The sequence below is a fragment of the Oreochromis aureus genome, linkage group 15 (assembly GCF_013358895.1).
Source record: "Oreochromis aureus strain Israel breed Guangdong linkage group 15, ZZ_aureus, whole genome shotgun sequence".
In the NCBI taxonomy this organism is placed as follows: Eukaryota; Metazoa; Chordata; class Actinopteri; order Cichliformes; family Cichlidae; genus Oreochromis; species Oreochromis aureus.
Window position 1 is genome coordinate 18,704,805 of NC_052956.1, and position 25,494 is coordinate 18,730,298.

General features: G+C 37.8%; 1 protein-coding gene across 1 annotated transcript in view; it reads left to right on the forward strand.

Moving 5' to 3' along the window:
* LOC116309414 (exostosin-1) overlaps positions 1 to 25,494 on the forward strand; it is a 338,957-nt gene that overhangs the window by 274,077 nt on the left and 39,386 nt on the right. The window contains exons 4-6 of the mRNA XM_039598639.1: positions 10,924 to 11,017; positions 17,381 to 17,488; positions 24,002 to 24,121. Of these exons, the coding sequence (XP_039454573.1) occupies positions 10,924 to 11,017; positions 17,381 to 17,488; positions 24,002 to 24,121 (322 nt within the window). The remainder of the gene's footprint in view (positions 1 to 10,923; positions 11,018 to 17,380; positions 17,489 to 24,001; positions 24,122 to 25,494) is intronic.

Here is a 25,494-nt window from a genome sequence, read left to right on the forward strand (position 1 = left end):
GAAGCCCTGGACCTCTTTAGTTTAGACTGCTCAAAAGAAAATGACTATTTTCATTTGGACTAATTTACAAGGCTGTGATTTGGAAACTCGCTGCCCTTTCACACCAATGGAAATCATAAAGCAGCAGCAGGACCCTAGCACAGAACAAAGCAGGCATCACTGACAATAGACATATCACTGGTTAGGTAAGGCCTCACTCTAAAAACCCCTGGCGAATACCTGTCTAGAGGGGAAAAATGTGTATTGCATGACCAGGAGGGAAAGAGTTGCTGGAAATTGTGAGCAGTCAAACACCACTATCAAACTCTCCTGGCAGACTAGTAGCAATAAAACTCATGTGTGCAAAAGTGAGCTGAGATTGACAGCTGTGGGCATGCTAATCTACACTTAAACTGCACATATAGGCTATATGTGATAATGCATTTGAATGTGTAGAAATGTATCAGGTGATTTATGTTGGCATTGCTCTGTGGCTAAACTTGACTTTGTGGCCTGTCTGAACTGATACTAAGTACCATTTAAAACTTTTTGAATTGTTATGCAAATATAAGCATATTTTTACATATTGTTGTTTTTTTATTCTACAGAATGAGAATGTCATTATAGCTTATGGTGAGGCAGGCTCTTCTCAGTTACATTTATTTTGTCTTATCCGAGTTAGACTTTAAATTTGGGGCAAAGAGAATATTGGTGCCAGACTGATACTCAGCATTGGCAGGTGCTCAGGTGAGGTAATACATTTAGCATCCGACTTGCAATAATGACAAAATTGTTTAAGATTTGATACTTTGTTTTCTTCAAACTGTATAGATACATTTCCTCTGCTTGTGTACATTGTAGCTCTGCCTGCGTATATGTGTGTGGCATCATGTATTAGTAAGTGTGCATTAATATTCTGTGCCAGGCCAGTCTGCAACATTAAGCTTTAATACCAGCCCAGAGACCTGTGTTTCAACTCAGTGAGAGAAGGGAACAGTGATGTTTACGTACACACTCACACACATACACACAGTGATAAATATGGAAATTTCTCTCTGTCTCAAAGACACAGCAATGAACATGCAAATGGTTCTCCCTCAAACACGCACACTTGAAGCTAAGGTGTTTCTGTGATGCTGTGCCATCTGTCTTCTGGTATTTTAATGGAACTTGATGGGAATAGACCGCTATACTAACAGTATTTTCCCCTTAAAGTAGTCGTGTTTTAACAAACTTTGATGCACCCCGTCTGGGACTCCTCTGCTCCCCAACCTCTGCCTTAGCTGCCCTTCCAGAGACCTCCGGAGCTTCTGTTGTTTGGATGTGAAGGTTAAAAGCAGTCCTTGTGAATATTACACACATTCTGAACCTGTGGGCCTGAAGAGGCGCACATACGTTTGTTTTCGTTAGTTTTCACCCTGGGTTTGTTTGTTTGAGTTGTTAGGTAAAGTTTGAATTCCCCTTATCCTCTCCCTTTGCTACTGCACTTCTGTGCTGCTTTTGCTATTTGTGGTATATTTATCATAATGTGAGGTTGTTCTCCTCTGCTGTAAGGAAATTACACTGATTAGGAAGGAAGAAAACAACAGGCAGAACCATGTAAACTTTTGTTTAGAGAAGGAAATCAAAAGGGTAAATTTTAATGTAGAACAATATTAAAGTGCTACTAGAACCAATATGTTTTTTTCTTATTAGCACTTGAACACTGAAAAACTGCAATTAGACTTCTTAAATCCGGCACATTTGCTTGGTCTGACGGATGATTCAGGAAAAAAGGTTTTATATCCATTGATCCATCCACTTTCTTAATTATTAAAAGTCTATGAAACTGCCACTATAATACCTCGTTTATTATACAGGTAAGTAGGCACTGATATCATGCATTTCCTCTTCTCTTTCCCCTCAGCCTGGTTCTCAAGTTGCTAAAGAGGGTTCTTCCTTCCTGTAACCAAGTACTTGCTCATAGAAGAATGTGTCATTCTTGAGGTTTTCACTAATATTGTAGGGTCTTTATTTCAAAATAAAGTACCATTAAGCCAAGGTTATAAAACTGTAAAAGTAAGTACAGCTGCTATGCTTCAAACATACAAACTTGCAGATTATTTGTTGTTGTCTAAACTCCTGTGATGCTCTCAATTGTGCTCACAAAAGTGATGGAATAGTTGTGTGAGGGCTGAAAAAGATTTTAAATCCTATATCCTCACCAATATCCGTGTGTTTTGAAAAATGTAGTTTTTAGCCTGTTTTTTGGGGGGCAAATTCAATTCAATTCAATGTTATTAATATAGTGCCAAATCACAACAACAGTCGCCTCAAGATGCTTTATTTTGTAAGGTAGACCCTACAATAATACATACAGAGAAAAAACCCAACAGTCATATGAGCAAGCACTTTGGTGACAGTGGGAAGGAAAAACTCCCTTTTAACAGGAAGAAACCTCCGGCAGAACCAGGCTCAGGGAGGGGCGGCCATCTGCTGCGACCGGTTGGGGTGAGAGAAGGAAGACAGGATAAAAGACATGCTGTGGAAGAGATATAGAGATAATAACAAGTATGATTCAGTGCAGAGAGGTCTATTAACACATTGAGTGAGAAAAGTGACTGAAAAGGAAATGCTAATGCATCATGGGAATCCCCCAGCAGCCTACACCTATTGCAGCATAACTGAGGGAGGATTCAGGGTCACCTGATCCAGTCCTAACTATATCCTGTCACCTTATACATTATTGGATCTTGTTCATAACAAATTAGCTACACCCCATTTTTGCTGATGTATTACTGAATCTGATTCATTCGAAATCAACAGGTACGAGCCTGCAAACAGCAGCCATAATGCCTCATTCTACTGTGTAATAAGCAAAAAGCAGAAAAAAAATAAGTTGGAAAAGAAGCATGCACACTAAAAATTATAATAATAATTGGACACATTGAAACTATAATGTTCAAGGAGGAAAATACAGATTTTACTAAGAAAGAAAAGTGAAGCAATAACTTCAGTGGCCGATGTCCCCTGAGACATAAACTGTGGCTCAGGTGGGAAAGAAAAGGTCTGAGAAGTTATTTTGAAAAAAAGAGAATAAAAGGAAGCAGGTGGATGGTGAATAACCTTTGGCTCTTTAAGTATAAAATTGTATGCATGGGTTAAGCACAGATTTATTCTTTTATAAAAAGAAAGATCCATTGTGAGAGGCCCTGCTGAAAGGTCTTCCCAGCATCACCATTATAGGGTGTCAAATGCTGCTGTTTTATTACATTAGGTTTTAGATGCCAAATACTATTTGGTTATGTTTAAGAAAAGCATATGAGTTGGGTTACCTCTGCACATTAAAGATTGACACTCGCCTGGTGTGTTTAAATGTGATGCTAGTAGCCTTTTACAAGCATCTATATGTGAGCTGGAGCTGAAACGCTGGCATCCGTGCCATAAACCCAGCCTGTTATGGCACCAATGCCAAAGGACACCTTGTGTTCGTCTGGGAGATTCCACCAGTGTCTGACAGAAGGACTGTATTTCACGCTTGCTTGACTCTCTTACTAATCATTTCTGACTGTCTAAATATCTGTCAAGCAGTTTGCTTAAAGCTTACTGAATCCTTTAATCCTCTGCAGCACATGCTTAACCAAAATCTAAGTCTACTTTGCTTTCATCAAAATATGCTCGCTTGTAAGAATCCTTCACTTTTTTCTATCTCTGTGAAAACAAACTAAAAAGCTTCAGATTAGCAGCGAGTTCTTCCCTCAGCTCCTTTCCATCGATTCTTTGCAGCACTGGCCATTAAAGCATGAAAACATTTTCCATAAGGCCTCTGAATTATGTGATTTGTTGAATGCAAATTTGAGACAATGCACCGCTTTTAAATGCACAAGCATGCCTCCGCACTAATGTGAGAACACACATTAGCCAGAACACAGCCGCTGATTCTCTCAGATACACACACATGCACACATTCCCTGCCACACTCTCTAATGATGGACTAAATAGCTTGTTGATGCTTTGATGAGTTTTTAAACAGCTTCCAAAGGACTCTAAAGAGCTAGGTGTTGATATACTCTTCTGTGACTGTTGTAGGAGTTAACTTTATCCCCTTTAGTCCAGTTCTTAGAGTTGTTAAGAGGTGTCTCTTGAATTGTTTTAATATTTATTTCTGCTTCTTCAATAAGCAGTCACATGGAAACAGCTACAGTGCAATATACCAAACTATATGGGACTGTTACACAGGTTCATTTTACATTTTAAAAAAGTCAGGGAAACTCAAAATAAACTATTTATACCTGTATTCTTAATCATCTCTCAGATAGTCTTTCTGGGTTGTCTTTGATTTTTTTACCCTTTGGAACAATAGTTTAATGTCAATTTCCGAAGCTGGCTTACAAAGGAAAAATGAAGAAAAATGAAGCTAATTGCAGTAGCTGACAAATTAAAATACATAAATACATTTAAAAAATGGCTAAGGGTAAATGAAAGACCAAATTTGTAAAGTGTAAAACAACTGAGTATAGGTGTTACTGTTATGGAATACACTAACTCTAATAATCCAGTACAGACGCAAGAGCACAATGCCAATGATGACAATGAGTTTTTACAATCAGGAGGAACATTTCACTATATCTGTCAAGTGAAAACAGTGGCGACAGAATGATGAGGTTCCTCAGTCTCACTATCAGCATTGATTTTGTCTTGTACATAAACTTTGCAGCGTTCTGTAGTAAGTTTCTTGTAACTAGAGACCAAAATTGAATTCTGTTGATAAGTTGATAAAGACAAACGGGTGTTATAACTTTTTATAAAAAATTATAATTAATAACTATAACTATAAATAGTGACTTTTTCGGTTGCCAAGCATTTCCTGTCAAAAGCAAAAATAAATAAATATATAATTTCAGACTATTATATTTTAGCAATAAGTAGTAAATGCATGTTTTTGTAATAGACTTTCCAAATTTAAGGCAGAACCTTCGGTTATCAGGCTCCCCTCCTCTGGAACCCAATTCGGGTTCAGGAGACAAACTCTATCCACTTTCAGTTTTAGTCCTAGTAAATCTTAAAGTTAGAGCCAGATCAGGTGATCCTGGATCATCCTTTAGTTATACTGCTATAAGTTCAGGCTACTGGGGGGACTTTCCAAGATGGATTGAACACTTCTCCTCCTCCACTCGCTGCTTATCACTTCTGATGCATTAAGATTTGTCTACTCCTTCTGTAGTTGTGTTTTACTCGTTGCTGTTTATGATCTCTTTGCTCTCAGTTTTTGTCTTCTCTTTCCCTTATTAACTAATTGCAGCAGATTGCTGACTCCTCCTTAGCCTAGTCCTGCTGGAGGTCTCTTTCTTTTAAAATGGGAGCAAGCGCTATCACCACGAGGAGCTGTTAATAGGGAATCCCCGGTCCAAGTTAACATTGAGTTTTTGTTTTATTTTATTTGTATGTTTTATTTTGATTTTACTGAAATTAGAGAGAAAATTCATTTTCTCACAGCAAGACCTTCTTAGTGCTGCTGCTTATGTCAGCTAATGTTTACTCACTTCTTTAATACTTTGTAATGAAGCAGAACAGATGACTGTAGATGATGTGTGTGTATATATATATATGTATATATATATATATATATATATATATACTGCATTTAAAGACTCTGGCGCCTGAGTAGTTCTTCTAAGGAAGACATTTTCCACTGTGTGGTTCAAGTTATTCAATTCATTGTCATTCTCTCCTAAATTACACAAGTGAGCAACATTTTAGCCTTGTTTGCTCTTCTGTGAACAAAGGTTGTTTATTTTCTCCTCCACGATGTTCCTGGTTGTGTCTCTCTGCTTCATAATTTATGAGTCCACACAGCAAATGATAAGCCACACATACTAAACAATTATACCTAGAGGAACGTTTGTTTGAGAGAGAGTAGTAGTAGTAGTAATTACTGGTAAAGGCATTTGCAGTTTACATAGCACATCACATTTATCATAATAAATGTTGTGAGCTTGGACTGTCTAGTTAAATAAGGGCTTTTCTGTCCATGTACAACACGTGTAAACCTATTCTTTTTTCCAGTTTAAAAACATGCAGGTCAGTACATGTGTTGACACTTCTCTGTATTGACAGTGAAACCAATGGAAGTAACATGCGATGCATTGTGTGTTTGCACAATATGAATCAAACCAGACAACTCAACTGATAATTATCTCATTGAAGATTCACATCATTACACTGATTCTTGTCAATTTCAGGTTAAATTATTGTCTGCTGTCATGGATTCAGTTCTAATTTCTGCAGAATTAGATAAACCTATGACTTTTGTTGTTGATCCATCAGTCTGTATCTGTGTCTACCCTTTTATCCTCAAGCCGTGTTGGGAACCTTTTGAGATATTTTCTGAATCAGACGGTAAACAACAGACGGAGCTGTCAATACCAACAATATTTTTGTCTGTCTTTCTGTGAGGAGAGCTCTCCAGCTGTATTGTATTTTGTGTGAAATATTTTGTTTTTTGGATTCTGGCTTGTCTTCAGATATAAAAGGGCACATTTTTCACTCTGTAAACCGTATTGATCCATCACTCCTGAAACTATTTAGTGTCTTCTACTGAGAAAACCCTTTTACTTTATAGTGAACAACACTCTTTCTTTTGTTTTTCAGCTAAAATGTTCTGAGTGATTCTATGTGGCACGTATTGATTCTTAATTCCCTCTTACTGGGTATCATCCAACTCTGACTTTGTCTTGTCTGTCTCTATGTGACTTTCCTGCCCACAAGGAGAGAGAAAATCACACAAAACCCATTTGGTACAAACAGACATGAGCTGAAGTTAGGTTAAACACACGGTTTTAGTCCCATTGTATAGTTGTATATAAAAGTTGCATTTCCTGCTGCATTTAGATGCCTGCCATCACAGTTTTGGTGATTGATAACAGGAGAGACGCATGGTTAATTGAAAATTACAAGAAAAGTGGAGGGAAGGCTGATTATACACCAGAAACTGATTGAATAAAGATAACATAAAATACATGAAGGAGATATTCTAGATTGCTTTTAATAATGAGTGCTATATTTTAGATATCATAACAAATCATCCTCATTTGCATGTGCAACATAGTTTCTTACAGTTACAGCTGCACCTCTTGCACTGCTTCACATAGGTATTGTAAAAATATTGTGACATGTATTGTAGTTGCATAACAGGTCCTTCTCATACACTCAGTGCAGATCTTTGAAAATGAACAGTGTTACCGGCACAAGAAAAAAATAATTGTTTACATTATAAATGTACATAAGAAAAGCATTCACACGCTCTCATTCACTTAAGGAAACTAGCAGTAAGGAAAAGGTAGTGCTCTATGTGCACACACAGGTGAGACACCCTGCAGCCCCTTTATGCAAACACTGCGGCAGGTGGCTCAGGAGGTGTGATGACAGTTTAATCAGTTGAGAAATTGTGTTTTGAGAGGATCAGCCAGTCAGTGAGAGCGACTAGAGTCTAATATCTAATAAAGACACTTCATAATCTGCACTTCCTGTGCATCCAGTGCACATTTTCTCAGTTTTCTGTTTGGTTAAAATGCCTCCAAAACTTTACCAGAAGTCGAACCATTTTAAACAAGGTTATGATTTCAATGACAAAACATTTTGCTAATCATTTTATAACTTGGGCAGCATGGTGGCACGGTGGTTGGCACTGCTGCCTCACAGCAAGAAGATCCTGAGTTCAGTTCCATCTGTGTGTGGAGTTTCCACGTGATTGTGTGGGTTCTCTCCAGCCTCCTCCCACCGTCCAAAGACATGCACTTAGTGGGGATAGGCTAATTGGAAACTATAAATTGCCCATAGGTGTGAATGGTTGTCTATGTTTGTTAGCCCTGTGACAAACTGGTGACCTGTCCAGGATGTACCCTGCCTCTTACCCTAAGTCAGCTGGGATAGGCTCCAGCCCCCGCTCTCGTGACCCTGAAAATAATAAGCGGGAGAGAATGGATGGATGGATTTTACGACATGACTGAACACTGTTACCAGCTTGCCAAAAATATAGTATTTTACTGAATTATTTGATGATTTTAAACCACTGCAGAGAGCCTTTATAGTTCTTCACATCGATCTTTAACATGTAACTTAAACAGTAAGGACATTTTTAGATATAATTTATGATGAAATAAGAACAGAATATACTTTATAAATAGCCCCAGACTTGTATATTGTACTGTTTAAGGACAGTGCATCTAATTAATCCTTGGAGACACTGACTTTTCCATATTTTGTGATATATGTGTCGCTTCCATTTCTGCTTCCATCTCCACCTCTGGAGCTTAAAGGACCTCAAAAATCCTCCGATGTCAAAAGTTAGGGTTCAGCTTGCATCTCAGGAAAAAACACCTTCACCTCATCAAAAAAAGTCAGGTTCCCCGGCCATTTCATTACAGAATTGCCGTCTGGGAAAGGCAGGCAATGATGACATCATAAAAAACAAATCAGGCTTTACTGACCAAAGTTTACAAAAAAGCCATTTTTGGCAGTGGAAGCGTGAATCAGAGGAGCTGTGTGGTGAAGTGAGATTTAATTTTAGCCAAATAGTATGTCTTGTTATTCTCAAATTCCCATCTTTAGATGTGACAAGCTGACTGTGTCTTTGTTCATTTCCCTCGGTGGCAGTCAACATGACCTTGTCTTTGGGTGACAAACTGGACGTCTGACATCTTATTATGCTTGCTTCCTCTGTCACACAAATACAAACACATATACGCACACACTGCAACACACAAAAAGTGCAGTGACAGTAAGTGATATGCCAGACGCTTTCTCATCATGAAGACTTATCATACACCCACATTATTGAGGCAGACATTCCAGGCAGGTGGACATGCACATGCACACACGCACACATGCACACACACACACATGCACACACGCACACATGCACACACACACCTGTCTAGTGTTGAGGTTGTGTGGACAGTTGATCCCCAGACAGATTAGACTCCAAACTGAAATCTCCTCAGGCCAGCCCTCAAATCATGCGCATACACGCACACACACACGCGCGTGCGCTGACACGCACGCTGACACATACGCTGTCAGAGCTTTAAAGTCAAAGACTTTCGACTGACAGAAGTGACTTGCCAGGAAAAAAAAAAGTTGAGTAAAGTCTGAAGTCCAACTATTAGAGTTTATAGAAGACTTTTTTTTAAAGACAAATCATTTTTGAATTGAATGGAAATGTTACCTCTAGATGACACATTTTGGACTTTAGGCATTAGTTATGTTTTTTTTTTTAATTTAGAAAAAGTAATGTAGTAATTCTTGTAAATATTAGTATCATAAGTATAATAAATTTTTCTTTTTAATGTCGTACGATCTTGCATTACTGTTTCTGAATTCAGTATTATATTAGTACACATATAATATTTTATATATGTTCGATTTCTTTGATTATCTGCATGGTAGATGCTCCTTTTTATGTTTGCTACAGTCTTTTTGTCTCACTTTCCAGTGGGAGATGGGACAACAACTAAATAACACTATACACAGGACATGTGTTACTACTGTCTCTACTCTACTCCACAGAATAGTATCAGAGTTCACAACAACAGCTATGTCAAAGCACTTTCTAGTAAGATAAAGACCCTACAATAGTAGAATAATATTAGAAAGAGAACTCCAAAAATCCTCTGTGAGCAGGTATGTGGAGACTGTGGGGAGGAAGAAATCCCATTATACAGTGATATGCAGCAGGACAAAACACATACACAATGTATCACAACACAGCTCTGATAAAAATGGTCCTGTTTGAACGTATTAACAATCATGCAAATAAAGCTAGACTCCAAGCCTTAATCATGTTGAGGTTACAAATGTACTAAAACCTGAGTATAAATATCTCTATATGAACCTTTTCCCTGTATAATCAGTATATATTAAATATTTCGTCTGTACCAGTATTATCAACAACACACTTTTCTTAGGACTACAGAACTATGGCTAAAGGTCTCCCACCAACGTTAAGTTTAATGATTATTCACTTCCATTCTACCACTACTACAGTACATTCATAATACATGTTGAGTCCATTATTACTGCTGAATTTTCAGTTTTCTATGTAGGAGCAATGTACAAGGACAAGCAATTGATGGCTATGATTTGATTTTTTTTCTTATTTTTTAAATTTCTCTGCAGTCACACTAGCATCAAGTTGAAATCAGCTAACCTTTGAGTGAAATCTAACTCACTCTACCCTAAGGGGATGCTAACCTGCACTAAAAGAATTTCATCAGAAAAATATTAGCACTGGCCTTCAAACGTTTTCATTGATCTCACTTGACGGACAAGATAAACTATGCTTTCAGATCAATAGTTCTCTCCAACACAGCTGACTGAAGCCTTCACTGAAAGCAACCCAGCATGGACGATTCTCTGTTCTCATATCTTGATCAGATGAAATGTGTTCAGGGCCACTATGTTTGATTTTATAACAGCTGCGGAGTGCTATTTCCAGCACATTTTATTATTTATCCACCATCCTCCATATCTTTTGATCTGAAGGAGGTACCACTCTGACTTCTACAAAGACACATTTTAGGAAACATATAAGTCCTTGAAAAAAGGCTGCGGTAGTCATTTAAAAGTAAGCTGCTTTTGATTGTTCTGTGAAATTGAGGTTTGGACGCTGAGGAGGAAGTGACAAAGTGGGAGCATAGATTCAGCCTGACAATCATTTTTCACTTTGGCCTTTGTTTGTTTCCACTCTATAGATCAGAAAAATGCACTAAAGTGTCTTGAACAATACACAACACACATGTGCTTTTTAGACATTTGATCTTTATTTATCTCTCTTTTCCTCGTCTGATAATTGATTCTGAGAATATATTTAAAATATCGCTTCACATAACAAAACCCTTTTTGCACATTTTTAGTCACTTTTTTGCCCACTTTCTAATTTTTTTCTAAACATCTGTCTTTGCATAGGTTTGACTACCAGGAGCTACTTCATAACTCTACCTTCTGCCTGGTGCCACGGGGCCGGCGTCTTGGATCTTTTCGCTTCCTGGAGGCCTTGCAGGTACATCAGTCAATTGCATGTTCATGGATAATGTCTTTAAATATTGTTGTTTTGTCCATGTAGTTTTATACATACTTGTATAAAATATGTCATGAGTCACACCTCCATTCACCAGGCGGTAGTGTGTTTTTCACAACCAGTGGGTAAATGATTGAGGTTTAATGCTATTAAGAGGTAAAAGTGTTTACAAATACAGTGCTGCACAGCTTAGTCTTTGTGACCAGTTTCACCTAGCAACCGCCAGCAACCTCCAGCAATCACTTGCCAACTGGTTGGGGAATTGACATTTTTCCCTAGCCTGTATAACTGGTGTGTGGTGGCATTAATTTTTGTGTTTAAATCTATCCAAACTTTTGATCATATTCTCACCTCAGAAAAAAAAAGATTTTTTGTTCAAACAGTGATGTGTACTTTAATACTTGGTTAGGTTTATGCAAGAAAACTATGAGATAGATTAGCAGAAAGATGAGTACTATTTGCATGTTTCACAGCTCCATTTCCTTGGTTACCTGGATGATGAGTTACCTAAAATTATCTAAAATCTGTCACCACAATAAAGACAATTCATATCCCTGTTCATTAACAAATAGTTGGTATCTTATGACTATTTCATGTTTGGCATGAGGCCACATTTTCTGTTGTATGAAAAAAACGAGAAAGTGGCCAAATCATATGAGATGTCTCACAAATAATATGGGAAACACACATCTTAAAAGAAATTGGGATTTTTTTTTTCCTTTGTTTTTTCTAGTTGTTTATACATAATATATTATGCTGTATGTTTTAATAATCGTAACTTAAATAAAAAAAAAAATCATGAAGAAGAAGTCCTCTTTGGATCCTGAGCTGCTGTCAGAGTCATAAGAGAAAATATCGGATGCATCCCAATACAAAATGTTTAATATCTTAAAAGGTCGTTGTTTTAATATTTATTGTCTAAAACACCCAGATTTTTAATTAAATTAAATAATTTTCTTCTGGTCATTTCCTTTTTTAGAGAAAATAGACCCATAGAATTACTGGTAAAGGCTTGTCAGTCAGGCTGTAAAGCTTCAAGCTCAGAAACTTGACTAATCAAACAGTTTCGTGTCCTCCTCCTACAGCACAGCGTCTTATTACTATTGACAATCTGTCATTTCCCTGACACAAAAAGCCTCTTTCTGTTGATACACCGCAGAGAAGCAAAAAAGGGACATTCACACTCATCCTCAGACCGCAGACGTTTTCATCTTTCATTAGCACGTTGTCGTAATGTTGTTTTGACATTAAGTAGCTGGCTCTGTCTTGTGGTTGCCCTTGGCAGTCTTGTTTTCCTTGTTCTTCTTCGTTTATTTTATGCTTCTGATTATGTAGACAGAATACACATTTACATTCAGACATTAATGGGCAGTGCATGCTAACCTCAGGAGTTTTTTTAGAACTGTCACTCTAAAAACCTTTATGGTGTTTATGTTTTCCTAGAACATCTTAGACGTCTGACTAGGACTAAGTTGCACAAGCCTAGACACTATTGAGGCATAAATCGATACAGCACAGTAATGTCCCCCCCATGCTCAGAGAGATTGCTGAAGGTGTGCAAATAATTGCTGTCTAATTTATAAATGGAGGCAGATTGCTAACATGTTGCCATCAGTCTAAAGGAGTCTTTGTCAGGAATGAACTACAGGAGACTCAACTCAACTGGCTGCCAGCTGGTTGTAATTTTATAGAACAGAAAGCTTGCTAAACAGAAATGTAAAAATTAAATGAGAACTTTCGATAATAGGAATTTCTGTTTACGTAGAGAGCAACAAATATGTGATTTTTGACAATTTATCAGAGGTAATTAATATATTATCTGAAACAGACTTCAAAATGCCAACTTGAGTAGTTAAAAAATAAATAAAATGCAGTTTATGTATTTCCAATAATCAGCATATCACAAAATGTAAAAAACTACAATAATATTGTATCAGAACTGAAACTGAGTTTTATTTATGCGGTGCCAAAATATTTAATAATAATGGATTGCATTTATATAGCGCTTTGAGGGACCCCTCAAAGCGCTTTACAATACCACTATTCATTCACACACTGGTGAAAGCAAGCTACAGTTGTAGCCACAGCTGCCCTGGGGCAGACTGACAGAGGCGAGGCTGCCATATCGCGCCATCGGCCCCTCTGGCCAACACCAGTAGGCGGTAGGTGAAGTGTCTTGCCCAAGGACACAACGACCGAGGCTGTCCGAGCCGGGGCTCGAACCGACAACCTTACGATTACAAGACGAACACCCAATTTAAAAATATTTAAATATTGTGACAATATCATATCGTGGGCTGGCTAGAGATTCCCATCTGTATGGTACTATATAGACACTAGTTGACGACCCACTGGCAACCTCCAGTCACTAAGGAAAAGTGAGCATTGCTGGAAGTTGAAGGTTGTGAAGTCAGTCACAAAGACTGTACTGTGTTAAAACCCTCAATATTTGCTTTAATTGCTGTCAGCTTTAATAGTTTGCATGAAAAATGCTGACTGTAAACACTCACTAATTAAGTTGTAGCGAAACTTGAGAAAGCACAAAACAAACCAAAATCTGTTTGCCCTTAGAGCAAAGGTGTGTCTGAAAACATTTCAAAGTTTCAAAAATGTTTCCTTTGAAGATGAACTTTACACAATTCCAGTTTGTGTTGAACTCTTCACTGTTTCACTAATGCTTAACATATATTTTGTAAAAGTTTGCATATTTTAAGGTATACATAAGTATTGTAATTGTGAGCAAAGCATTTTAAACTATTAATGTTAGTAATTTATTTAATTAGTAATGACACATTTGTATGCCTGCTTCTAGAAGGGTGCACATAAGACAAATAAGACAAACACTACTGACTTCTCTGTAGCTGATTTCTGGCACCATAAATTTCACTGTTTTAAACCAAAAGCAATGAGCAAATCAAGGCTGAATTTTACAGTATCAAAGCCAGCAGGTTTAGCTGAAAGAAGAAATGGCTAAAAAATTTCGGCTTAAAAAAACTTTCATTTAAATGCATCCCAATTACTTTAATGGCCTTTTCAGCATGTCCGATGTGTTTGCTAGAGGTGAGAAAATAAACCTCTGCAATGGTTTAATAATCATCAAAATTCAGAAGACAGTAGAGGAGAGGACTGACAAACAGAGAGACATGTAAGAGGATGACAGTGGGGAAAAAAGACAAGACGAGAAAAGAGAACGTCATCTCACAAAGCCAGACTAATCAAAGCAGTGAGAATTTGCATCGACAGGTCACCCGTAATGCACTCGGCATTTTGTGAATCTCCTTTAATCTCTCGGTTTCACTTGGTTGAGAATCCAGTCAAACTTGAACTTTAAATGAAAATACCAAACATACTGAAATTTGTTCGTTCTTTGCAGTCACTGCGCCGCTACTTAACAACTACACATGAAGAGTTCATTTGCAAAAAAGCACATTTGTTCATTTTTGGAAATTTTCATCAGTGAAACTGCAGTTGGCCTTTTTGATTTAGTAAAAATAACTCACCAACATAGAGGCAACTTACCAAATTACACAATTACTTTTCTATTCAAAAGTGTTCCATTTAAAGTCATGAGCAAACTTAGTATTTCTTCTAAGTGGAATGGTACAGTTCTAAAAACGGCAATAAAAAAAAGTCCAATAATTAAAGCTGTACTGTAACTAGTAGTCGGTCGTATAGTAGTAGACACAGCCACCTCAGTCTTTGACAGAGTGTGGGAGAAATCAGCCTGCTGTCCCATCTCTAAGTATATTGTTTGGTTGTGATGCCCTCTTTGTTGTACACTAGTGAAGGAAATGGCTGAACTTACTTCAGGAACTTGATATGAGCGGTCTCAGAAGGTTTCTGTCCATTAAATAACAAGAAAAAAGTTCCTGGTACACCAGAGAAGGAATGTATTCAAGCAGTGTGCTTAAGTGCTGCATGTCAGATGTGCATAGATGACAAGCATTTGCTAAAGAAATGATTTGAGAGAAGGCAAGCACTCCCATGGCGGACAAGACAAGCACAACAAAGAGACACTAAATGCCTTCTTTTGCTGCTATGATTTCCAGGAATCATAGAGCTACAGCATGATTCCTGGAAGGATGTCACACAGGACAGCTCCACTGAGTGTACATTGATCAACTGTGGCATGGTCGTCTACAGAGCGAATCATGTGGAGGGGCAACAGTTGACCTGAGCAGCCGCTCTTTGAACACACATCACGTAATGGTCGTGTTTGCCAGCAAAGGGAAAATATAATGCAGTGTATCTTTAACTCAAAAACAGACAATATTTTTGCTATGTTGTGTGAGTTTCAAATTTCCCATTGTTTTTTTTTTTTTTATTTCTTCTTGTTTTATAACCTAAAAGCAATTTAATGCAATGTAATGGACCTTTTTGAAAATATGGGCTCTTTAAATAAGACCACTGGCCAGACTTAAATGTACATTCACGCAACATTTTACCATGTAAACTTGAAGTAAGTCTTCTATCTCACATCAATTGCCAATTTAGAGTCACTCATTAGACCTAGCAAGCACGATTTTGGACTACGAGAGGAAGCTGTAGTACCTCGAGAAAAACATACACAGGCACAGACACCAAACAAAAAGATTAAGATCAGGAACCTTTTTGCTGTTAGGCAACAGTGCTAAACATCGCCTTATACCTGACTACTTTTGGAGGAATTTGTTTTTAGCTTTTTAAGCCCCTTAACAAGCAAAAACACATGCTCAAAGCATTAAAACAGGCAGCTAACCAGGTTTGCGTCTAAACTTAACAGACAACTTAGCAAATAACTAATTTCAAATTGTACCTTTAGGCCTTTTTATACTAGCAGGAAAAAGAAAATAAAAACAGAAAAGATCTGATGCAGGACCCGAGAGATGCATCCAGCCCTTCAGTTGGTCCATCTACTGCTCACTGAAGCCTCATCAGAAATGTCTCAGTGGAAGGTTGGCTGTCAAGAAGCTAGTCTTAAGGAAGGGAAACAGGGGGGAAAGGCTGAGGTATGGCAAACTACATGAGAACTGGACTGAAAATCATATCAGTGACAAAAGGTGTTGTGGAGTGATTGTAATGTGAAATTTGCGGTTCAAATCATCAGGGAACAGGTAAAGCAGTGTCTACAGCTATCTATAAAATGTGCTGGAGGCTCTGCATTTCAGCCACTGGTGTAGGGGATCTTGCTAAAATTAATGAAATTATGATGACAAAAATGCATGTCTGGAAACCTGAATAGGAAAACACACAATATCATGTATTTTCAGTCATGGATCGGCGTCTAAAGAGCCTAGACCTGCTTTCTAACATGTGAAGCCAGGTTGTTCAAGCTGTTATAATAATCTTAGCAGAGAATATAATAAAACAACACCACAAGCCTTTAAATGATGCATAAAATATGTGAAATGAATTAAATTAGCCAGAAAATAGAGTATCTTCCATTTAAACACAGTTTAATAGTGCAGAGGAGTGCACAATCAGCTCTCATCGATTAAACACGAATGATGAACCGTTTTGAGAATGACTAACTGCTCCAGCGAACGTCATGGGAGGTCCTTCGTTCCATCTAGTTGTAAAATTTCTTTTCTTTCTGCTGAAGTTGTATAATTTTACAACTTCCACAATTTTGAACAACTGTTACAAAGCAATTTCCCTTTGGGGATTAATAAAGTTATTCTTATTCATAAAATGAATTTAGAGCAACGCACAGAGTTCCTGTGGGAAATGAAATCAGCTCCCTATGAATCAAGTCACACAAATGAACCCTCTAAATATTGAGGCATACAGCAAAAATAAATAAATACAGTTTATTTTGTCCTTAATCTTTTTGGCAACTCCATTTGTTTCTGAAAGACTTATTTGGAACGTGTTGAAAGTGTCTCATTAAAGGGAAGCTACCAAAGAAGATAAATCCCTTACAAAAAAAGACCAAAAGCTGATCCATCCCACTGCTCTACTTTAAAATTCTGCTTACACTTTATGCATCACTGTGATTTTTCTCCTTTACTTTATCTACTAAATCTTGTAAACAGTTTCAAGTTTTCTTTAGCCTTTATTTCCCTTTGTCTTATAGGGAGGACAGCCCAGCTGAGGTGAACATTTGCACAAGTTCACAATCACAACCAAAAACTTTAAACTGAATTAAGGCCACACCCCCTATTGGCTCAGCTGATATCCTTCTACACATCCAATTTGCAAATGTCTTTGAGAGTGTGTTATTTAAGCTACTCTAGGAGTTGCCCACACAGTTAACTACAGTAAATTTCTGACGAGTGTATTTTCCACTTCAGCTCAAAATAGAATGGCCTCTGCTTGTAGTGCCCCTTTCTTCGTGTTTAATTTTTCATTTGTATTTCCTCACAGGCTGCCTGTATTCCAGTTATTCTAAGTAATGGCTGGGAGCTTCCCTTCTCTGAAGTAATTGACTGGAGGAAAGCCGCCATCATTGGCGATGAGAGGCTGCTGTTACAGGTACTGTAAAACACTGGAAAATTAAATGATGGGGAAATGGAAATATGATACATTCTTCAGCAGATGTATGAGTTTTCCAGCAATAGTATGAACAGATGAAGAAGAAAAATATATATATATATATATATATATATATATATATATATATATATATATATATATATATATATATATATATATATATATATATATATATATATAAATTTTTTACATATATATATATGTAAATGGATCAAGGTTAGCAAAAGCCACCAACATGTAACCTGGATAAAGAGGACAAACTTCCCTTGCACTTTACACCAACAAAAGATAAACTGTGCCCTTTCAGCGTCGGCTAATTCAGTGTCTGGATGGTGAAATGCCACCATCTTCCCAGTTATAATTGTCCTCTCTGGCTCAAAGTCCCCATGGGAACCCGCAAGAATCCAGCTGGGGCTGATTCAAACTTAGAAGCACAATGCATAGATCAGAAATGTGTGGAAACAGATTTGTGGCCCTGAAGTAGACTAGGCTGGCTTTGCCAAACAAAGCTGCCATATGAGTTTAATCAGCTTGATTTCAGTTTGAGCACTTTCATGCAAATCATGTATTCAGTTTGAGAAGCCTGGGAGAAACTGACAAAATGTGTAATATTTCCTCAATACACTCCTGCCTCTCTGAAAAGCTTAGCTCCAAGTGGGCACACAGTCATGTCAACAACTAAACAGATCCCAAGTATGCACTTAATTTTCCTCAAAGATCAAGTGTTTGTTTGTGATACTGTTTATCAAATAGCCTTTTTCATGACTTTCTACCTGTGACTTGTAGAATAGATTTTATTGCTTATTTTAAACCCTTAAATGGACTTCTGCATCTGCAGGCTTCTACTATCCCATACCAGTGGCCTACTAATGGGTATTCATTAAGAACTTGTTAGCAAAGGTAACCTGCTTTTGCTTCCTGCTCCAACAGCTGTGGAAGGCCCTGGCTCTGAGAGGCCTCTGATGAATCCCTTCTTTACACTAAACTTCATGGAAAAAGCTGTTTTCTCATGGAGTATATTTTCTCTAAATTATTTCAAATGACTGTCATTTCACTCACAATTCACAGGCATGGATGACATAGCTCCAAGTGAAATGCTATAATTTTAAATGAAATTAATTTCATTGTGAGCTTTTGAATATAAAACCAAGGATCTATCCCTTTTCCTAGTAACTAATCCAATTAGGTTCACACAGAGGCTGGAGCCGGTAAATGTGGCAACACCCTGAACACGTTGTCCTATTTACACCTACAACTCATTTAGGATCTGCAGTTGACCTGCTGTAAGTATGCCAACATATATGTCTTTGGACTGTGGAAGAAAGCCATCAAAAAGCCACAGAAGTGCAAGGAGAATGTGCAAAGTCCACACAGGACTGATCAGCCAGTTTAAACCCCAAAACTTCCTGCTAACCACATCATGCCACCTCCAAAATGAATCATTTTCCCAGAGAAGTCCAAATAGAAATATAATGTGGAAATAAAGCATCTGGGATTTGGTGTCTGTGTCATCAAATGGTGATTCTTAAGTTAGTGTTGATAAAAGTGTGACCTGTCAGCACATCACCGATATGTACCAAGTTTAAAAATCTAATTGCAATCATGTGGCTTTTTAAAAATCATATGCTTTATGACAGCAGTGAGATTCAGACACTCACACCTACACTCTGAACTATTTTTATCTAAAATGGATGATTCGACAACTGGATCACATTCTGTTCTCTTTCATTACAGCGGTGGGCAGAGCTTGTGATATTTACTTACTGTAATAACTCTGTGCTACCATGTGTTGCCTCAGTGACCTGTTCCACCACCTGGACAGCAAGTCCAGAAGTAAGCGTGTGGAGGCTTTTTGCTTTTAATTAGTGTGTTTGTGGCTCTTTGTTAGCCTTCTATTAGCTTTCTTTTTTCTGTGTGAAACACACAATAGCAGACAGGCCATCTTAAAAAAATGTGGCTTTTAGATAAAACATACCAGGCTTTTTTCATTATTAAGCATTACTGAGACTCACAATAGTGCACTAATCTTGTCAGAGGTTTTGTTATTTGGTTTGTTTGCTTAAAATAAAACCATCTTGCAAAAGCGTGCTAATTGTTGGTTAAGATAATGTGTGAAGTGAGAGATTTGTTTTGACATACCCTCCGACACTGAGGGTGTTCACATTCATTACCGATCCAAACAAAGCGAACGTTTTTCCATTAATTTCCCTTGCTTTAATGCAGACATGTAAGGAAATGACAGGGGCAGGTATAAACACAGCTAATTCCAAGGCTTTCAGGATAATACATGAAATATGTGAACCACAGTGGCATATAAAGGGATGCTCACATACATGTCACTTCAGAACAAGCATCATGCAACCTGAGGCACATTTTAACATTTCAAACTGGTGAAGGTTGGATTGTTTCCCTTCATTGTTCACCAGATCAGTGGTTCTTGTTGTTTTGCTGCCACGCTAAGCACAGAATCAAAGGTAGGAAGGGAAGAGACTGACTCAGCGAACATAAGACACACGACTCCCTCAGATCAATCTGTGCCAGTACTTTGGAGCACTCTGTAAAGTGACTGATGCTGTCACAGAGATTTTACTAGCAGAATAGGTTGGAGTGAATGGAAAGATTTACAAAATAAGATTTTGTAATAACATTTTCAGAGGTTCAAAAGTAATTGCAAAGATTTGATTGGATTTGAAGGATTGATTTTAATACTTGGCTGCAGTCAATGGCTTCCCAAAGTGTTTTCTTCATTTGTACTGACTGTGCTGACTTATAGTAATGCCTCCACCATGTTTGACAGATGATGTTTGCTTCAGATCCTGAGCCGTTCCTCTCATTTTTCATACTTCTTCCCATGATTCTGATAGAAGTAAACCTTGGTTTCATCTATCTAATGATTACTTATTTATTTATTGGTAAATCTAATGTGGTCCTCTTCAATTCTTGTTACCAGTTGTTTGCACTTTGTTGTCAACCATCTCTTTACAAGGCATCTCTTGTTTGTAGACCAACCTTTTTCCTTTCAAACTGTTCTGTCATCATGCACTTTAGTTGTTTTCTGTGGGCTTGCGGGCCTTTTGGTGTCGCTGAGCTTCAGTGCATTCAGTCTTCTTAAGAATGTCATAGATAGTCGACTTAACCAATCTGACATATTTTGCAATCTCTCTTATAGGTTTATTTTGGTTTTTCAGGCAAATAGTTGCCCCCTTCACTTATGTCAGTTTCTCCTCATATTGAAAGATCCAGTGCAAATATATCACTCAGAAACAAAACTACAAAAACGTTGTCATTGTCATGGACCTAACTGTATACATCGTGGTGGTTCAGAAACCACCTTCCTTTTCCAGAAAATCATCTATGTCATCCACATTCCTGATAAAAGACAGGAACTCATTTTTTAGATGAAATAAAGTCATCTGCATATTTCCTGTCAGTTTTGAATAAACACCAGTTGAGCAGTTTAATATAATGAGACATAAATAAACATACATTAATTAATTACTTAATAAAAAACAATACAGTTTGTTTCTGCTTTTCATTAAACACACTTTTCTAGATGTTGAGGACACCTTGAAGGCGTTTAATTTCTTTCTTTCAGCACTGAGGCAGTCGGCAGAGTGGCAAGAATAAAATCAGTTTCTGGAAAGTAAATATCAGAAATGATTCTTTAGCCTCAGGCTCTGTGGTTTATTCAACGGCCAGCTTAACACCTTTAAGAAGCATTAAAACATCCAGAATTTATTAATTTAATTTTTTGGTCCAGATGACAACATCTATAAAGAAAGCTATAATCAGTGAAATATTTAACCAGAATATATTTAAGTTTTGGGTTGGTAAACAAATTCTGTATGCTTGCCCTGATTGGTTTTTCCTTTTTTTTGTTCACTAGAAACTACCTACACACGTGCATGCGCGTGTAGACACACAAACACACACACGCACACACGCACACACACACAGGAACTCACGCAACGCTGAAGCTGTAACACCTGCTGTGAGAGTTGAATCTCATTACTTTCAATTACATCACTGAGAACGGCAATACCTGGCTGTTTAATATGTAGAGTTTCTGTTCCCTCCATGGAGAGGGGAAATACACAACACACACACACACACGCACACAAAACACCCCCCTGCTGAGAAACATAAACACTATTAGAGTCAATCGAGGGAAAGAGAATGGGGCTGATTTGATTGGTGTTGTTTATATTCCACCTCAGAGAGCTGAACAATTAAAGCTTGTGCTGCTGTAGGCAGATCCCAGTGACGTCAACACCGGCACAACCGCTTTTACCGAGTTCATGATTAATGTGGGGTTTTCAGATCACACAAATGTGAAATAAATATCTTTTAAAAGTAAATGAAAAAGCAATTATAATATAATTTTGTTATAAGGTGGATAAGCAACAGAGCCACTCTGTACTGTGAGTGCTTTTTTTATTGGTTTTTACCCATAATTATCAACACTCTGGCACATAATCTGTGACTCTTTCATTTTTGATGCAATTTTGTCATCACTCTGTGGACCAGATTTACTAATGCTCTGTCCAAGCATTAAAAAAATACTTGTGTTATCTGTATTTACTGTAGAGGCACAGTGCTAAGCATGGACACAGCTATTTTTGCAGCTGACCTTGCATACAGCATGTACTTGCAGATCCTTCGATTTCAGAGAGCAAAATTATGGGAGGAAAGCATTTAAATGAATCATACAAAAATTATTTACTAACGGTTGTAGCAGGCAGTTGACTGCAAACCGCCACTATCAGTGCAGTCTTGTGAGTGCAGCCTCATACTAATTCACCCTGCTTGGTAAATCTGTCACTACCCAAAATATTTTCAGGGCTGTCAGAGTTGAAATCCAGTCTTGTTTATTTATTATTCTTGTGTGAAAAGAGTGAAGCATTTAAAAAATAGATAAATAAAAATGCAAGCAGCATCACTGTAGTCATATGACATAAAAGCAATTTAATAAGATCAGTTTAAAAAATAGGAATATGAGTTTGAAGGCTAATTGGACAGCCCAGCAATACAAAGTTTCAAAGGCAAACAATTGTAACTTTTGTTACAAAGTAAATTGAATATATAATTTTTAGCAAAACAAAGCATGCAAAAATCAATAGTACAGTAAACCAAAGAAACCAAGGCAAAAATTAAACTAAATCCAAACAATAAATGAAAACTCAAAAGTATTAGTATGATATAGAATGCACACTTTTACTTTTTCAATTCACTCAATTATATTATCTTTTAGAGTTGTGTTTTTGCAGTTTGTTTTTTTGCCAACGCCCACTGTATCAGCACTCCTGTCAATGCAGTGGTCTCATTTAAATGAATGAAGGGATCATTTCCCCTTGAAGCAGAGGGGATGAAGATATTATTGGACACATAATGCATGTGGAAATTGGTATATTTCAGTGACAAATATCAGTAGAAGACATTCCAGACAGCATGACTGTCAGTCAGAGTCGCCTCATTAGGCTTCACAGATCACTGTAAGATGAGAGCTCCCTGGTCAGAGCATGAGCAATAGAGCCAAGTGGCTTGGGACTCTTTAAATAAAAATCCTCAACACCCTCATGGAAAATGACCAGTGTTTCGGGAAAACTGATTATCACCATCACTCATTATTTTTCCAGACCACAGTGGCTTTTTCATTGGCCAAGTCTAACCAGTTGGCACTCTAATGTTTATTGACGGGAGATTTCTTGTCACTGGGGCCGAAACACCAAACAGTTCTTGGGCTTCAAATACGCCCCCATCTCTTAAGGTCCAATGAGGGTCTTTAGAAAATTCCCTTGACACTTTTATTGTCAAGCTCAGTGGAGCATCTATGGTTATGTCTGATCTCATCTTGTAGGAACTTTGTTGTTTTCCAAGCTGGACATCAAGAGAACATCCTGCACCATCTCCCTGGCATATCCGGTTGTTTAGCTCCCAAATCAGGATCATGGTGTTCCTTAATTTTAGGCTTGCACTGTCTCTCCCTAAAGGTGCCACTCAGGCAATTCACAAGCCAGCTGCTCATGTTTTGTATGTTAGTGTGTGCTGGGACCAGTGAGCTCATGGGCTGTTCCTAATTCCAACTAAAACTTAAATATCTTTTAGCTTTGGAGAGCTCATCAAACTCATTTATATCAAAAAGTATATGAGTGTATATGTATATATATATATGTATATATACTGTATATATATTCTGAGCATACACTTAGATGAATTAACTCTCAGGTGAATACAGAACTGGAGCTGAATAGCAGGTGGTTTAGTTGAAACACCATCAGTGGAGTTAAGTGCAAAGTAAGATGTGGTTGTGGAAGAGTCTTGAGGGGAAAATCTCCCTTAATCTTTTCTGCATGTCCACAAATTATTTATGCTTCCTCCACCCTTTTTTGCCTTCCGCCGATTCTCATCCTTCACTCAGCATAGTTTAAAAATCCAGCGTAATATAATCTTTCTCACTGTCATCTTGATCGTCTTTCTCTATTTTTTCCACAGGTTCCCTCCATTACCCGGTCCGTGGGCCGTGACAGGATCTTGGCTCTCCGCCAGCAAACTCAGTTCCTCTGGGACGCCTACTTTTCCTCCGTAGCCAAAATAGTCTTAACAACTCTTGAGGTAAGCTTGCAAAACATTGTCTTAATGGGAGTTGTGGATTTATTCATCAGGAGAGTTGCATTTAGTCAGTCAAACTGCTATAGCTTGTTCTGTACTATAGATTGCCGCTGGCTATGCATCACCTCCCAAAGACAAACTTTTGAAGGATTTCTTTCTCCAGTTGTCAGTATTTTTTTTTATCCAAAGAAGGTTAGCTGAATGTGCCCTCTCTTTTGCAGTACTTTTTCTACTCCATATTCATACATTTCCACTCAGAAGCAGCTCGGCAATGCAGTGTTCAAACACTCAGTGAAGGTATCTCAAAGTTACCGGGGGTGATTTGGCATGCTCAAAGTTTGTTTTGAGATCAGGGTTACAGTTTGACTTTTTGTTGTTGTTTTTTCTTCATGAAACTGTGTTTTTCTGCATCATATGAGAAAGCTGCTGATCCACCATTGGCATATAACATTTTTATATAGAACTGTCTTATCCTTTATTCAACTCTTAAAGCTACTGCCCCTCTTTCCCTTTGATTTGGCACCAGCTGACATGAGTTGCTAAAACCTTTTACAGCTAGTACTTAATGTTTATTGTCTTCACTGTCATCAGACCTGTGACAGTTACATATATGAAGCAGGCGCCCTTCTGTATCTAATGGTAGTCTAGATTGTGTGTGACTTATCAGTTCTAAACAGAAAAGTAAACCTCATGGAGAAAACCTCTTGCTATGTGTGGAAAGTGCTCATAAAATCTCAGGTGGACTATTCAGCAAGGTTAACCTAGAAAACGTTATATCTAATGTGGAGTTCAGGTTTTATTTTAACCTAACCTGACAATCTGTGGGAAAAGAAAAGAAATATTGAAGATGGAAACCAGCATTTTGTTGCCTGAAATGTAAACATAGCGGGTGCATAAGAGCCGTCGTGAAGTGCCAGTTGTGAAGCACCAAGTGTGAAGGAGGACCATGCTGTCTGGCAGCCTTCAGGTTTAAGAGGCTGCAGTATGTGAGTGGGTGTTCATGCCCGCTCTCAAGGCTAGAAACCCACAGGCTGGCTCATTAAATGACCCAACCAGCTGATGTACAGAAAATGAACCTGTGTCATTGCCATGTACCACAAAAGCCATCCTAGTCTTCCTTTTTTTCTTTTTTAAAAGAAATTAATTTCCTTACAGCCTCGATTCAGACCTCAGGGACCATTTGCGCTTTGTATCATCTCTGAACACACACACAGAGGATAATAATCCTTTTTATCACCAACATCAGCAGAAGAATCATAGGTATCATTACATAAACATCAGTATGATTGCTATGATCTTTCTAAAGCCCACAGTTTGTTTTAATTTATCACGTCCACCATGAATACTAATATCATAGTTATCACAATTATCATCAT